The sequence below is a fragment of the Cervus canadensis genome, chromosome 5 (genome assembly GCF_019320065.1).
Source record: "Cervus canadensis isolate Bull #8, Minnesota chromosome 5, ASM1932006v1, whole genome shotgun sequence".
Taxonomy (NCBI): Eukaryota; Metazoa; Chordata; class Mammalia; order Artiodactyla; family Cervidae; genus Cervus; species Cervus canadensis.
This window is the reverse complement of record NC_057390.1, coordinates 93,155,915-93,171,878: the sequence shown is the minus strand read 5'-3', so window position 1 is coordinate 93,171,878 and position 15,964 is coordinate 93,155,915. Positions and strand designations below refer to the sequence as shown.

At 44.0% G+C, this 15,964-nt stretch overlaps 1 protein-coding gene across 4 annotated transcripts in view; it reads right to left on the bottom strand.

Moving 5' to 3' along the window:
• GARNL3 (GTPase activating Rap/RanGAP domain like 3) overlaps positions 1 to 15,964 on the bottom strand; it is a 159,070-nt gene that overhangs the window by 52,298 nt on the left and 90,808 nt on the right. For all 4 annotated transcript variants that reach the window (XM_043469599.1, XM_043469601.1, XM_043469600.1 and 1 more), the window contains 4 exons: positions 15,498 to 15,616; positions 7,009 to 7,073; positions 4,591 to 4,654; positions 3,576 to 3,602 (listed from right to left, as the gene is read on the bottom strand). In XM_043469599.1, coding sequence (XP_043325534.1) covers positions 3,576 to 3,602; positions 4,591 to 4,654; positions 7,009 to 7,073; positions 15,498 to 15,616 — 275 coding nt within the window. The remainder of the gene's footprint in view (positions 1 to 3,575; positions 3,603 to 4,590; positions 4,655 to 7,008; positions 7,074 to 15,497; positions 15,617 to 15,964) is intronic.

The following is a 15,964-nucleotide window of genomic DNA, read 5'->3' as shown; positions in this document are numbered from 1 at the left end:
TTTTATGAGACAGAACTCAACATGATTATAAACCAAGGTATAGTCACATTTTTGAGAATTAATAGTATGCTAGGAATTATATTTCTTCTGAGAAAAGTGAAGTGTGAGAGGGAAGAATAAAGGAGAAGATGGGAATGACTCCATCTCCATGAGATGGTTGGATGGCATCACCGACTCAATGGACATGAGTTTGAGCAAGCTCTGGGAGCTGGTGAAGGGCAGGGAAGCCTGGTGTGCTGCAGTCCATGGGGTTGCAAAGAGTCGGACGTGACTGAGCGACTGAACAACAAAGCTCCGCTGATTCCAAAAGAATCTTTTGGGATCAAGAAATGATGTCCTAATTCAAAACTGGATACCCCCAGTTCCTCGTTACTCTTGTCTAGGCAATGCCTCCCTATTTCTGGGTTTCACGTGTTCCTACACATCTGTCAACCCCTCCATGTGTGTTTGCCTGGAACACCATGTTTTTTCTTGCCGAGGGGAGAGGGGGCTCTCTACACAATGGATTTCAGGACACCAACAACACTTTACCAAATAACTAACCTTTCAGGAACATCACTAATATTGTTTATTTTTTCCCTGCTCATCTTTGCAGCTGATTATCACTATAATTGGGAGGAACTGGGATAAATTCAAGAAGCAGGTGGGATTAAAGAAGAGTGCCTTGGCCACACAGCTCTCGGGGAGGCTGTGAAGGATGTTGATCACTGGTCACAGCTCTTCAAGTACATTACAACGAGTGCCCTTGTTGCTACCAGCAAATATCCCCTTAGTAAGGAAATAAAATAGAGAAATAAAGAGATGGGCTACCCCTTTTTCAAAATTTGGGAGGTCCAAAGACAAGTACGAGAGAATAAACCAAACAGCAAACAGGGGTTCTTCAAGAGAGGGAAGAAGTGGTGAAGTGGGGGAGCTTTCATGTTTCCCACTGGGGTGTGTGAGCTTAGTCGCTCAGTTGCATCTGACGCTTTGTGAACCCATGGACTGTAGCCCTCCAGGCTCCTCTGTTCATGGAATTCTCCCGGCAAGAACACTGGAGTAGGTAACCATTCCCTTTTCCAGGGGATCTTCCCAGCCCAAGATTGAACCCAGTTCTGCATTGCAGGCAGATTCTTTGCCATCTGAGCCGCCAGAGAAGCTCCTTCCTGTTTTCCACTGATACATTTCTGTATTGTTTGTCACAAAGGGCAGGTGCATATACTGTGTGGGTGTGCAGTAAATACTAATGAATTAGTAATTTTGAGACATAAAAACGATACATGCACGCGTGCTAAGTTGCTTCAGTCATGTCCAATTCTTTGTGACTCTATGGACTGTAGCGCTCCAGGCTCCTCTGTCCATAGAATTCTCCAGGCAAGAAGACTGGGGTGGGTTGCCACGCTCTCCTCCAGGGGACCTTCCCGACCCAGGGATCGAACCCACATCTCCAACGGCTCCTGCACTGCATGCAGATTCTTTACTGCTGAGACATGAGGGAAGCCTAAAACTATACATGGTGTAACCCTAATCTTATATAAAATATGGCAAATATAGATCAAAATAGGATACTCTACCAATACCAGTTTTCTCTGTGATTTTAGGTGACATTTTCCTCATATCTTTTGTTCATTTCTGCATTTTTCAAATGTTTACCAGAAATGTGTATGACTTTTATCTTTTGCCTTTTACAATTACACATGGAGTTCATGGATTCTTCAGCAACAAGCATGATATGTACATGTACATGGATAATATGTAGATTACAATGTAGATGTCTCCTTTTGCCCATTCTCTGACACATCCTGCCCGACACTTCCACTAACCTGCCCACGGCAATTCCTGCCAACAATGTGGGGGAAAGCCTCTCAGCCTCCTTCCTCAACTTTACATTGCCATGTTCAGGAATCAGCTGAGATGTTGCTGCCTCAGAGAAACCTTCTCTGTTTGGCCAGTGGGTAAAATCTACTCCTTCTGCTGTGTTATGACCTTGTTTACTTTCCCCAAAGCTCTTGGAATTGTTGGTAGGACTGTGTTTATGTTTGTTTATTTTCTTGCTTAGTTTGTCTCAGCTCAGCAGATTGTAGCTCCATGAAGAAGGGACCTTGCCTTGTTCATCAATGTATCCCCAAGGCCTCAAACAGTAGACAGTACACCCACAGTCAGAGGTCAGTAAACATTTGCTGAATCAAGGAATGAATGAATATACATAGAAATCTTTGCCTATAGAAACAACTAGGCTTATACTGTATTGCCCCACAAATTGTTTTTTCCTCAGTAAGTACTATGTTGTGGAAATCTTCCCATGCCAGTAAAAATCTACCTCATTTCTTTCAATGGCATCATACAATTTCATAATTCACTCAGTCAATAAGTAATTCACATATTTAACCAAATATTTACTATGTGTCCTCTATATGTACTATTCTAGGCTCTGAGGATACATCTGTGAAGAAAAATGGAAGAAGTCCCTGTTCTAGTGGGGGCAACAGATAAAAACTGAATAAATGAAATCCATGTGTTAAGATGATCAACAAAGCAGTGTAGAAGGGCAGTGGGTGAGAGATATTCTAGTTAAGGGGCTGGGAAGTCCTCCCTGAGCAGAGATGCCAATCAAGAGAGGGTGTGACCCAGGAGATATCTGGGACGAGCATCCCTGCAGTGGGAGCAGCAGGCTTCCTGAGGACATGGAAGCAGGAGGTCAGTGGCTAGTGTGGAGCAGAGGATGGCCTTATTACACAGGCCCTAGCAGGCTGCAGTGAAGACCTTGGGCTTCACTCTGAGTGGGATGGGAAGCCATTGAGTTCTGAGCAAAGGGAGGAGATGGCTTGCCATGTTTGGATGCTCTATGAAAACTAGAAGAGAGGGCAAGAGAGGAAGCAGGCAGAAGAGCAGGAGGCTCTGCAGAATCCAGGTGGGCGATGGTAGGGCTGGTGTCTATGGATCAGAGTGGTGGTGGTGGAAGCACTGAGAAGCATGTGAGTCAGGGATATGTTTTGAAAAAGTGTCATCGGAATGTGCCGATGGATTAGATGGGGTGTGAGAGATGGGAGGTATTAAGGATGTTTCCAAGTCTGGCCTTAGCGACTGGACAGGTGATAGAGCCGTTTACCAATAGGAACAGTGTACACACACTCTCATTGAGTAAATAGTTAACTGTTGAGTGACAGTATTTCAGATATTTCTCTATGTTAGTCATGCACTTGTGAAACCTAACATTCTTTTTTAAGTGGGACAACAAGGAATGGAAACATGCACATCATATGGCATTGTGAATGTGCTAACAAAGTACCTTAGCTTTAATTAAACGAAAATGAAAACCTCATTCCTCATCCTGATCATGGGATTAAAATTTGAATGATTCCAAGCAGATTTAAGCAGCTTGACTGTTTCTCTATCTTTATGGCTAGCTGCACAGAAAATTCTGAAATACACCAGACAAAATACGTCAGTCAAGTCTTCCAGCGATAAGAGACTGGCTGTGCAAATCCACGGAGAGGTGTGCCTGGGAGAAAAGGCCGTGTTTCTGGTGAACGGGAAGCTCACTGACAAATAGCAAGGTGGGGTAGCAGGACCCGGCATCTCGCGACACTACTTACCTCTTGTTCTTCAAGGACCAGCAAGTCCTGTCAAATGAAGTTCAAAAAGTTAAGTCCAAAATGAATGGTGATCATTTTATGTTGACTTTCTGTGAAAGCCAAGCTTCATCTACTGTCACTGACACCACTTTTCTCCACTTCAAAATATTCCATTTTTAAGCTAAAGTTTACTTTTACTGTGTACTTTTTGGATGCAGTGATTTGTCAGAACTCTTTTCTCTATGCTGAAAGCTGGTTGCTCAAGCTTCCTAAGGGAAACCTACAGACACCTGATCACAGCAGGGGAACTACTGCTGGTAAGCTTCACACACATGCATGCGCACATACACACACACACACACACACAGACACACACACAGGATGGAAGGGAAGCTCATGAGCAAAAGGGAGAATGTGACAGTGTCTTTGGTGAAAACAGGCATAGAGGGATGACACAAATAGGCAGAAGGTTGCTATATCTTGTTTTCAGATGTTCCTCTGCGGGATGATTCTACTGGCTGCCCGCCACCTCCTGGACAGAACCCAGTCAGGCTGCCTCTCCAACCTCTTCCCATGCCACCCCGCCTGGCATGCCAGCTCCTTGAAGCTCAGCTCTGACACACAACTGTCACACTGTTAGTGTTGGCTGCATTTATAAGTTTCAAGGGGAGAATTTAGAAGTGAAATTGATTGCAACTGCAAGACAAAAATCTAGTTGCCATTTTTCTGATGGACCATTACCTTGATTATGACTCTAAACATTTTTCTCCCAAGACAGACTGATTTCCCTTAACATTAAGTCCTAAGAAAACAGGACAGCTTTCTGGACACCTGCTATCCTCTGAATTACTGAAAATGACAGACTCCCAGCCTCCATCTTAGTCAGTTCCCATCAGACTCTCAGGTGGGAAGTTCTTCATGATGAGAACCACTGGTGATTCTGGTTGGGAATCCTAGGCTAAGAATCACTGATAATTTGTCAGTTTTAACACTGTGACCACATTATACAATTATGAAGCACAAAGTTCTGGGTTACCTTTTGTATCTCAGGGTGAAAAATTTCCCTGGGGCCTTTCTCGAATTTGTCCAGATTCATGGCACTGCAACAGAACAGAAGAGTGAGCCTAGTGTGGTGGTGACTTAAACAACGTGGAGCCCATCTCAGGGCCTCAGAAAAGCTAAGTATTACACCCCAAAAGATCATAGCTGGATTCCTGGAGGGGCCAAAGGAGGTAGGGGATCAATGGAACGATCAGTGAAGGAACATACCTGAGTAACCAACCTTGGAGGCTGCCCCTGAGCACACTCAGCAGGGAGGAGTGGGGAGCACCTGCTGTAGGCAACCTTGGCTAATCTCCATGATTCTTACTTTTATTTACCAAAAGGGAGATTCACTGACATTTACATAGTAATGAATGATAAGATGAAATGTAATTAAGATGACCTGACATGTCATTCTTCCTTTGATAATTCCTCTCTCACTAAGGGCAAAAGGTTGTTCTTAACAAGATTATTCTTTTATGTTTTGCTTTGAATTTCCTTGAGCTAAGTTCCTCTAGGGTAAAACAAGGTAATTGAACAAAATGATCTCTGAGACCTCTTCAGCAAGAATCCTCATATCTGTAAATGAAAAGTAAAGATAATAGCTGTATTTACAGAGTATTTACTAAATGCCAGGCACCCTGCTAAATACTTCACATGAATTATCTCATTCAATCTCTATGAGGCAAGTACTATTTTATCCTCACTTTAAGGATGAGGAAATTGAACCTCGGAAGTTAAAGAACTAGTTAAGGATAACAAAGCTGTTAAGTCATGAAGCCAAGATTTGAACTCAGCTTATCTGACCCAATAGTATGTATATTTTAATTTTTAAGTTTTCAAGTTGATGACTGTAACAGAGAAAATCTTTTCTTCTATTGGCAGCAACTGTAGAAGTCTTAATCTTTGCAACTTTAAAATACTTTCTTGCTGCAGCTTGCTCTGGCTATGAGTGGTGGGCCGAAAAATGAAGATATACTCAGATAACTAAATTAAAATTCATTGAGAACCCCAGTCTTTAAATATATAGAAGAAAGGAGCTGGAAATTTCATCATTTTAGAAGAAGAAAATAAAAGGATTTACAGAAAATTACAGAAAATTAGGCCAATATAATTCAAAGTATAACTCTTAAAGTTCAGATTTAGAAGCAGCAAGATACTTCAGTGCTCAACAAAAAGGTTAACCTCTCCATGGATGCATTCTTAGCTCTGGCTTCAGACTGGCCAGGAGAAAAACCAGGGGGCCTACAGCTGAGGGGAGAAGGTCTGCAATTCAAAGACAAAATCAAGCTTGAAAATAAGATACAAAATGTTTTACTTCTTAATCTCAGGACCCTTTCATCAGCCAATTGCAATCACTAATGGACTGTCAGGTTCATCACTGTAAGAGACATGCTGCCAAGTAACAGTAACAGGTGGGAACATGGAAAACACCATCTCCGACCACCACCTGGTTGCAGATGAATAGACACTAAACCACCAGGCCACCGGGATAAGCTCTCAGAGTCACACAGGACTAGTGTGTGACATTAGTGGTTGACAGCCCAAGCCCTGGAGTCACACGACCTAGGTTTAAATCCCAGCACTGTGGTCTACCAGCTGTGAGATCTCTGTCAAACCCCTTCACCTCTCTGAAGCTCCAGTCCCTCCTACGTAGGGTAGTGGTAATAGGTGGTAATAGATCTACTTTACGGAGCTGGCTTAAAGATTTCCTAAGAGAATGCTTGTAAAACATTCAGCACAGTGCCTGACAAACAGAAGCTACTGTTACTGTGCCATCTCAGCTGCTGACAAAGCACCAGGCTGACCTGAGTGGCCGCACTGCCAAGGGGAGGCTGGCACCTGACGTGGGGGAAAGAGCAGAGGGAGGTGGCAAGGGGCGGGGGGCACGAGAAGCAGCTAAGTGCCGAGCAGTGAGCAGTTCCTTCCCATTCATTTAGCTTTCTGTCTGGTGAAGAAAAAGCACATTCTTCTCTAAGAAGCATTTGCTGACATCTGAGTTTCTATTTCCAACAAGAAAAATGAAAGGAAAAAATATTTCTTGATTTTCTTTACAAAATCAAAGTATTTGCACACGTGCAGGAAAGAAATGGGCAACACATGCAGGACGGAAATGCTTGACAGCAAATTTCAGAACCAGCCAGACCTGGACTTGAGCCTTACTTCCACTACACACTAGCTGTGGCTTGGCCCTCCTAGGCCTCCATTTCCTCATCTATAAAATGGGATAATAGTACTACCTGCCCTACAGGGTTACTATGACTACTGAATTAGGTACTGTGTGCCAAGTGCTTAGCAAAATGTCTAGTATATAGCCAAGGCCCAGGGAAATAGCAAGCTGACATCAGAATGCTCACAGGATAAAACCCATTTATGGGTGCCTGCTGTTGGGTTTCTGCTCACACGTACTCACCTTAAGATGGACTTCACAGAAAGTGTTTTCGTGGGGCTGTAGGGAAGGCATATTTTCTGAGTACCCTAGAAAGTCAAAACAGCAAACCAGTGAGAAGCTTGGCAATTTCCATCCCTGGAAGAGTCTTACCTCATCACATAAAAGAAACCCATGTCTAGTCTCGTTCATGTTTCTTCAAGCAGCACGTATAAGAATAAATGTATCCTACGTTGGAAAAATTCTTAATCAGGCTCAACAGCACAGGCTCAACAACAATCCCCACCCTTCCAACCCCTAGGCATTTATGCTTTAAGGATCTGGACTGCTGGTCTTAGATGTCTCTGGCATTGTGATAAGCAGATGAGCTGCCTAAATCAAAGAAGGGGTTTGGTCTCTGAACCAAGAACTGGATCAGCCTCAAAGATCAGAATAAGAAAATAGTCTCTATGTGTTCAATAAGACCCAAATAATATTCCTCCAGGTCAAAAACTTTCAAACTAGAAATCACCTGGCTCTTTCCGAGTTTTCATAATGTGTACTTTGATATTTTTCTGTGTTTACTTATTTAAAGTCTGTTTCTTCCTCTCTGAATGAGTACCCACTGTGACTATCTCATAGAAAGTGCTCAGTCAATACTGGCTGAAGGAAAGGGACTGAAGGAAGGCTTGCCTGAATGGCTCAGTCCCACGTCTAAGCACCCAGGACAGACAAGGCTAGCCTCTTTATAATCTCCCAAAAATGGTGGCTGCGTGGCGCTGGAGCAGCCGAGAGGAGATACTCCACGTCCAAGGTCAGGAGCAAAGGCCGTGAGGAGACACCCCACATCCAAGGTAAAAGAAACCCCAATAAGACAGTAGGTGCTGAGAGAGGGCATCAGAGGGCAGACAGACTGAAACCACAATCACAGAAAACTAATCAACCTGATCACATGGACCACAGCCTTGTCTAACTCAGTGAAACTAAGTCATGCAGTGTAGGGCCACCCAAGACGGATGGGTCATGGTGGAGCACTCTGACAAAATGTGGTCCATTGGAGAAGGGAATGGCAAACCACTTCAGTATTCTTGCCTTGAGAACAGTATGAAGAGGCAAAAAGATAGGACACTGAAAGATGAACTCCCCAGGTTGGTAGGTTCCCAATACGCTACTGGAGATCAGTCAAGAAATAGAAATAACTCCAGAAGGAATGAACGGACGGAGCCAAAGCAAAAACAACACCTAGTGGTGGATGTGACTGGTGATAGAAGCAAGGTACGATGCTGTAAACAGCAATATTGCATAGGAACCTGGAATGTTAGGTCCATTAATCAAGGCAAATTGGAAGTGGTCAAACAGGAGTTGGCAAGAGTGAACATCGACACTCTAAGAATCAACAAACTAAAATGGACTGGAATGGGTGAATTTAATGCAGATGACCATTATATTTACTACTGTGGGCAGGAATCCCTTAGAAGAAATGGAGTAGCCATCATAGTCAACAAAAGAGTTCAAAATGCAGTACTTGGATGCAATCTCAAAAACGACAGAATGATCTCTGTTCGTTTCCAAGGCAAATCATTCAATACCACGGTAATCCAAGTCTATGCCCTGACCAGTAACGCTAAAGAAGCTGAAGTTGAACAAATTCTATGAAGACCTACAAGACCTTTTAGAACTAACACCCAAAAATGATGTCCTTTTCATTATAGGGGACTGGAATGCAAAAGTAGAAAGTCAAGAAACACCTGGAGTACCAGGAAAATTTGACCTTGGAGTACAAAATGAAGCAGGTCAAAGGCTAACAGAGTTTTGCCAAGAGAACACACTGGTCATAGCAAACACCCTCTTCCAACAACACAAAAGAAGACTCTACACATGGACATCACCAGATGGCCAACACCAAAATCAGATTGATTATATTCTTTGCAGCTGAAGATGGAAAAGCTCTATATTGTCAGCAAAAACAAGACCGGGAGCTGATTGTGGCTCAGATCATGAACTCCTTACTGCCAAATTCAGACTTAAATTGAAGAAAGCAAGGAAAACCACTATACCATTCAGGCATGACCTAAATCAGATCCCTTACGATTATACAGTGGAAGTGAGAAAAAGATTTAAGGGACTAGATCTGATACACAGAGTGCCTGATGAACTATGGATGGAGGTTTGTGACACTGTACAGGAGACAGGGAGCAAGACCATCACCAAGAAAAAGAAATGCAAAAAGGCAAAATGGCTGTCTGAGGAGGCCTTACAAAATAGCTGTGAAAAGAAGGGAAGCGAAAGGCAAAGGAGAAAAGGAAAGATATTCCCATTTGAATGCAGAGTTCCAAAGAATAGCAAGGAGAGATAAGAAAGCCTTCCTTGGTGATCATTGCAAAGAAATAGAGGAAAATAATAGAATGGGAAAGACTAGAGATTGCTTCAAGAAAATTAGAGATATCAAGGGAACATTTCATGCAAAGATGGGCTCAATCAAGGACAGAAATGGTATGGACCTAACAGAAGCAGAAGATATTAAGAAGAGGTGGCAAGAATACACAGGAGAACTGTACAAAAAAGATCTTCACAACCCAGATAATCACGATGGTGTGATCATTCACCTAGAATCAGACATCCTGGAATGTGAAGTCAAGTGGGCATTAGGAGGCATCACTACGAACAAAGCTAGTGGAGGTGATGGCATTCCAGTTGAGTTATTTCAAATCCTAAAAGATGACGCTGTGAAAGTGCTGCATTCAATATGCCAGAAAATTTGGAAAACTCAGCAGTGGCCACAGGACTGGAAAAGGTCAGTTTTCATCCCAATCCCAAAGAAAGGCAATGCCAAAGAATGCTCAAACTACCGCACAACTGCATTCCTGTCACACGCCAGTAAATTAATGCTCAAAATTCTCCAAGCCAGGCTTCAGCAATATGTGAACCATATTGAACCAATACGTGAACTTCCAGATGTTCAAGCTGGATTTAAAAAAGGCAGAGGAACCAGAGATCAAATTGCCAACATTCGCTGGATCATCGAAAAAGCAAAAGAGTTCCAGAAAAACATCTATTTCTGCTTTATTCACTATGCCAAAGCCTTTGACTGTGTGGATCACAACAAACTATAGAAAATTTTTCAAGAGATGGGAATACCAGACCACCTGACCAGCCTCTTGAGAAATCTGTATGCAGGTCAGGAAGCAACAGTTAGAACTGGACATGGAACAACAGACTGGTTCCAAATAGGAAAACGAGTATGTCGAGGTTGTATATTTTCATCATGCTTATTTAACTTTTATGCAGAGTATATCATGAGAAACGCTGGGCTGGATGAAGCACAAGCTGGAATCAAGCCTGCCGGGAGAAATATCAATAACCTCAGATATGCAGATGACACCACCCTTATGGCAGAAAGTGAAGAAGAACTAAAGAGCCTCTTGATGAAAGTGAAAGAGGAAAGTGAAGAAGTTGGCTTAAAGTCAACATTCAGAAAACTAAGATCATGGCATCTGGTCCTATCACTTCATGGCAAATAGATGGGGAATCAGTGGAAACAGTGGCTGACTTTATTTTTGGGGGTTCCAAAATCACTGCAGATGTTGACTGCAGCCATGAAATTAAAAGACGCTTACTCCTTGGAAGGAAAGTTATGACCAACCTAGACAGCATATTAAAAAGCAGAGACATTACTTTGCCAACAAAGGTCTGTCTAGTCAAGGCTATGGTTTTTCTAGTAGTCATGTATGGATGTGAGAATTGGACTGTAAAGAAAGCTGAGCGCCAAAGAATTGATGCTTCTGAACTGTGGTGTTGGAGAAGACTCTTGAGAGTCCTTTGGACTGCAAGGAGATCTAACCAGTCCATCCTAAAGGAGATCAGTCCTGGGTGTTCACTGGAAGGACTGATATTGAAGCTGAAACGCCAATCCTTTGGCCACCTGATGCAAAGAGCTGACTCATTTGAAAAGACCCTGATGCTGGGGAAGATTGAGGGCAGGAGGAGAAGGGGACTACAGAGGATGAGATGGTTGGATGGCATGACTGACTCAATGGACATGAGTTTGGGTAAACTCTGGGAGTTGGTGATGGTCAGGGAGGCCTGGTGCGCTGCAGATCATGGGTTCACAAAGATTCAGACAGGACTGAGTGACTGAACTGAACTGAACAGATTTATAGTCTGCAAAGGATTTATACTACACGTTTATTTAGCAAAAGAGATTATGATGTGGTCCACATATAAAATTCCCTTTTCAACTCTAAAAGTGCAGGAGATGCAGGAGACATGGCTTCCATCCCTGGGTCAAGAAGATCTCCTGGGGGAGGAAATGGCAACCCACTCCAATATTCTTGCCTGGAGAATCCCATGGACAGAGGAGCCTGGTGGGCTACAGTCCACAGGGTCACAGAATCGGACACGATTGAAGTGACCAAGTGTGCAGCATGTGTGGAATAGGGAGGGAGGATTCAGCCCAGCCTGGATTCTGGTAACAACGCCATGAGCTGCCAACACATGTGAAGCCCAGGGCTTGTGGGATTGTGCCTCTGTGTTTTTCTTCACTACAAAGAGGTAAAGCTCTTCTTCCCCATCACCTTTGTTTTGTGGTTTTCCAGGGTCACTCTCCAAGAAAAAACACCTTCCAGTTCTAGGTTTTCAGTGGAATTAACAAATGCACAGGGAGAGTCAAGTACAAGTGCATATCCGGCTATACTAAGTGAACACAGGAAGACACATGCGTGCGTGTCAACATCAACCCATTTACCTAGGGGGTGTGTATGTGTGTGTGTGTGTGTGTGTGATGTCAAGAAGGACACTGCAATGATTATCTCTGAGTACTTGAATTTTGATCCTCTCCTTTTTTTACTTGCTGTATTGTCTGGATGGAAATTTTACAAGGGTGAATCATTTTTTTCCTTTGGGTTTAGAAGGAACACATCCAGAGATGCGTGAGACAGTTATGAGCAGAGTTTATACATTTAGCTGTGTTTCTGTTTAACTGGAGAATGTGAGCTCAGGGGAAGAGGGAGGGAGCACTGAGTCACCTGCATCTTTGGATTCCCCACAGCCTCCAGCACTGGCCCTGGGCCAGCAGGGTCTCAGTAACTCACCCCCATGCTGACGTCCTGCTTTGAAATGTTCAGCTCCTCACTGCTCTGCAGTAGGCAGCAAATACCCACCCAGCCCTGCAAGACTCAGGGCTGAGAGAAGAGTTCTGGATTTGGGCACTGGCACTACTCAGAAGGGGTCCAATGCTCCTTCTGCCCATCCTATCTAACTCCATGGTGGTCCCAGGTCTCAATCCCACCTCCCTTCTCCTCTCACCACTCAAGAGTCATCCCAGAAGGCTCCTGTTCCTCTTGTATTTCCTGCTCCTTCTGACTGTCCCCCCTTCCCTCCCCCTACTCTCTACGTGGCCAGTTCCCTTTCATCCTCTGGGTCTCTTTAACATCAGCTCCTCAGGAGACCTCCCTGGACTAGCTCGCTTTGGCAGCCTCCAGCATCATTCTGTCTTCATTTCCTTCAAGCGCTTATCTCAACTTATAAGGTAATCTAGACACTATCTTTGAAAATTAAAATTAGCAAAACTTTCCCTGGCATGTGCCCTACTCTTCCTCCCCAGAACCTGGCAACCGTTGCAGTGAGGAGGTGAAGGGACAGTTAGCTCCTGAGGAAGAAGACAGGATTGAGAAAGTCTTATTCCAGACGGAGGCAGCAGCAGTGTGGCATGACCCCTGGGCTCCTGAAAGCGAGGTGGAAGGAAGGAAGAAGGAAGACAGGCAAGCCGAGGGGTTAGGCCCTGGGGCCCTGGGTGCCTGCCTTCTGAGGACAGACTGTGGGAGGCCGCAAGGACATCAGGGTAAGGCCTAGAGGCACCTGGACTAGTGCTTACTTCCCAGACATGGCCTTCCAGAGGACTTTCAGGCAGAACCTGTTTGAACACCCTGAGCGGCAGTAACTCAGGGGTAGCTTTAGGCACGGCTGGTCAACAAGATTAGAGACTGGAGATGAAGGCACCAGCCTCTCCCCTTCTGACCAGGGCAGAGAGGCTGTAGCACTTCCAGGAGGCGCAGCAACCACCAGAGACCTGGGATCAGGTCAGAGGGTTCATGCATTTGGTGACTTCACTACAAGGAGCAAGTGGCCGGGACAAGGATTTCACGGACAGGCGCTCTCCAATGACCCCCTAAAAGCCAGAGGAGATTAGTTACATCTCAGAGATTGCTCCGCTACAACAGAAACCACAAAGAAACCAGAGGGTCCTGGGTGGACCTCTGGCCACCGTGAGGTCTCAGAAACCCTCTCTTCTTGCACCCAAATATCACCTTCATGAGGAACAGGGTTAGTGGACAGAAATCCGAAAGGCTGATTATTTGTCCAGAAGAGACAGTCATCCAAGGAAAACGTTTAAGCCAGAAGAGACTGGAATACTGTGGTAGGCAATGTAAAATAAGTAAGTGGAGGGGGTAGAAAACAGCCTTTTTCTGCAGAAGATAAGAGGCTTTGGACGAAGGCATCCTCACTGCTCAGTAGGGAGCTAAGGGGAAGAGATGATCACGCTCGCTCTTGGGGAAAACTGGTACACATCGCCCAGCATTATCTTCTAAAACTGTCATTCAAACTTGGTTCAAGAGCAGCCATGCTGTCAGCAAAACTGACCCCAATTGCACTGGCATGGGGGGAGCGGTAAGGCCAAAACTCTGCAGGAAATAATTCATGAGTAAGATCTAACTTTATTTTATATCAGATTTTTACCTTAAACCTGCTTAAAATTTTATGAAACATAGATGTTTATATAAATAGCAGCAACAGAGTACACTGGTTAAGCTGGGCTTCGTTAGTCATTAATCATCTCATTAATGTATTTAACAGATATTTTTTGAGCTCCTCCTATATACCAGGCACTGGGCTTGCTGGTAGGGATACTGAAGAGAAAGCATTAAGTCCCTTCCTTTCATGGAGCTCACAGTCTAGGGAGAGTGACAGCACGAGTCAGAGAATGAATGACATCTAGGGTTAGTCGGGTACAGTGAGGACAGCTCAGCAGGAGCCCTGGGTTCCGCCTGCTCTGCCACCTACTGGCCTGGAGCCTTGGCCATGTTGGTTAAGCTCCCTAAACTGTAATAACACCTATGTATTCGGAGGACTTAGCTAGCATATAGTAAGTGTTCAGTAAGTATTAGATTTCATTGTTATTACTATTGCTATTTTTAATCATCATAAGAAGTTCCTAGCCACAGTTTACTCTGTAATGGTTACTGGAAATTCTTTCTGGGCTTTTTGAAGTTGCTACTTTATTGCTCTATATGTATGTATGCGTGCAAAAGCGTGTGTATGTGTATAAAAATTGCTGTTAAGTCTCTGTTATGTCTTTTCCAAAAATATCTACATAGCAATTTTGATATCCTATGTAGCTGAGACAAAAATCAGCATGTGATTATTTAAATACTGGATTTCAACAAAGGTACCCATCAAGTGGGAATACCAAATAAAAGAACTAACATTTTCTAAGTGTGGTTTGTTTTATTGCTTGTTAAATTATACACTGTACTCACCAATCCAAGAATAAAATGTTTTAACCTTCAGGCATCTAACCAGTTTAAGATTTGATGACTTGGGACACTGGGTAAATTTTCAAGCAAGATCTCACTTAATGTAGTCTTGTTAGTACTCATCATTCTGTCAGCCACAGCCCAGAACTTTCCCCACTTTACAAAAAAGAAAGTGGAGGCTCAGAGGGCATGAGAAATTTTCTCAAATACAACCCAAATGAACTTGTTATTGAGGGTTTTTTTTTAACCCTACTTTGCTTAATGCTTTGCTCTTTCCAGGGTCCATATTACCTCTAAAAATTTCTCTGAGAAGCCAAGAAAAAAAGACCAAGAGAAGCAGAAAAGGTAAAAGATGAAAGACGGGTCAAATATAAGAATTACTAGAAAAAAAAATCAGAACAGGAAAAGAAGCAACACTAATGAACATAAAAAAACTTTCCTGTGCTAAAGAAAGGCCTGTGTCCTCGAGTTGAAAGTGTCTGCTTTCAGTTCAGTGTCCAGAGCCCACGATGGGCAGCAGATATTTGTTAAATCTCAGGTTGCTTTTCTACCTCGTGATAGTGATGAAAGGAGCTAAGCCTCTAAGAAATCCTAGGAACACAGCTGATTCAGCACTTGAGACTGGCTGGTGGAAACAGGAGCCCCCCAGGGACTGGGCCCATGTAACAGTATTATACTCCACTAAACTTTATTTCCTTTAGTTGAAGGTGAGCCAGCTTATCACTTTTAGTAGGGTAACAGCAAAGGTTAACACAGTCCTGTGTTCCCAGAGGGCAGAGACTGAGAGGGAGGTACATGTCTGCTGAGTGGCTAATGTAGGAAAAGCTGATGTTCAGCTCAGAGCGTGAAGGTCTCTCCTGTGAACAGAATAGTCCTCAATCAGTTCAGTTCAGTTCAGTCACAATAGCCCCCCTCAAAAATCCTCGTAGAAAGAAAGCCAACAATGACACTGATTCAACTCTGGAGTGGCGCTGAAACTCCAGGTGCAGGTCAGACACTCACTGTTTTCCTCCAAAGGATCGCGCGGTATTGAGGGACACGCTGATTGTTTTGGTCAGAGAGGGTCACGGACAGGAAGAAGGGGCTCTTCTCAGCATCGTTTCCAATGTAGTTCTGATGGACTGGAAAAGAGGCAGATTCAGAATGTGAAAACGCAGCTGGCTCCTCTGGGGGCTGGGAGCAGTGGGCGCTGCAGGTGGACGACAGCCCTTCCCACAGGATCAGAGGATGGTAATCTCCAGCCCAGATTGGGACAGAACCTGGCAACTCTATCCTAATCATGCTTTCCAGGTCCCCCTGCCAGGGATGGGCTCAGGAATGAACATGTGACCAAATACTGGCCAGTGAGATAAGGGAAGAAGTGTGTCAAGGGGTTTCTGAAAAGGCTTTCTCACTGCTGAAGATGGCCTTCCTTTTTCCCTTGGAGATGGTGGTGTCTAGAAGTGACGCCTGGAATTACTGCAACCATC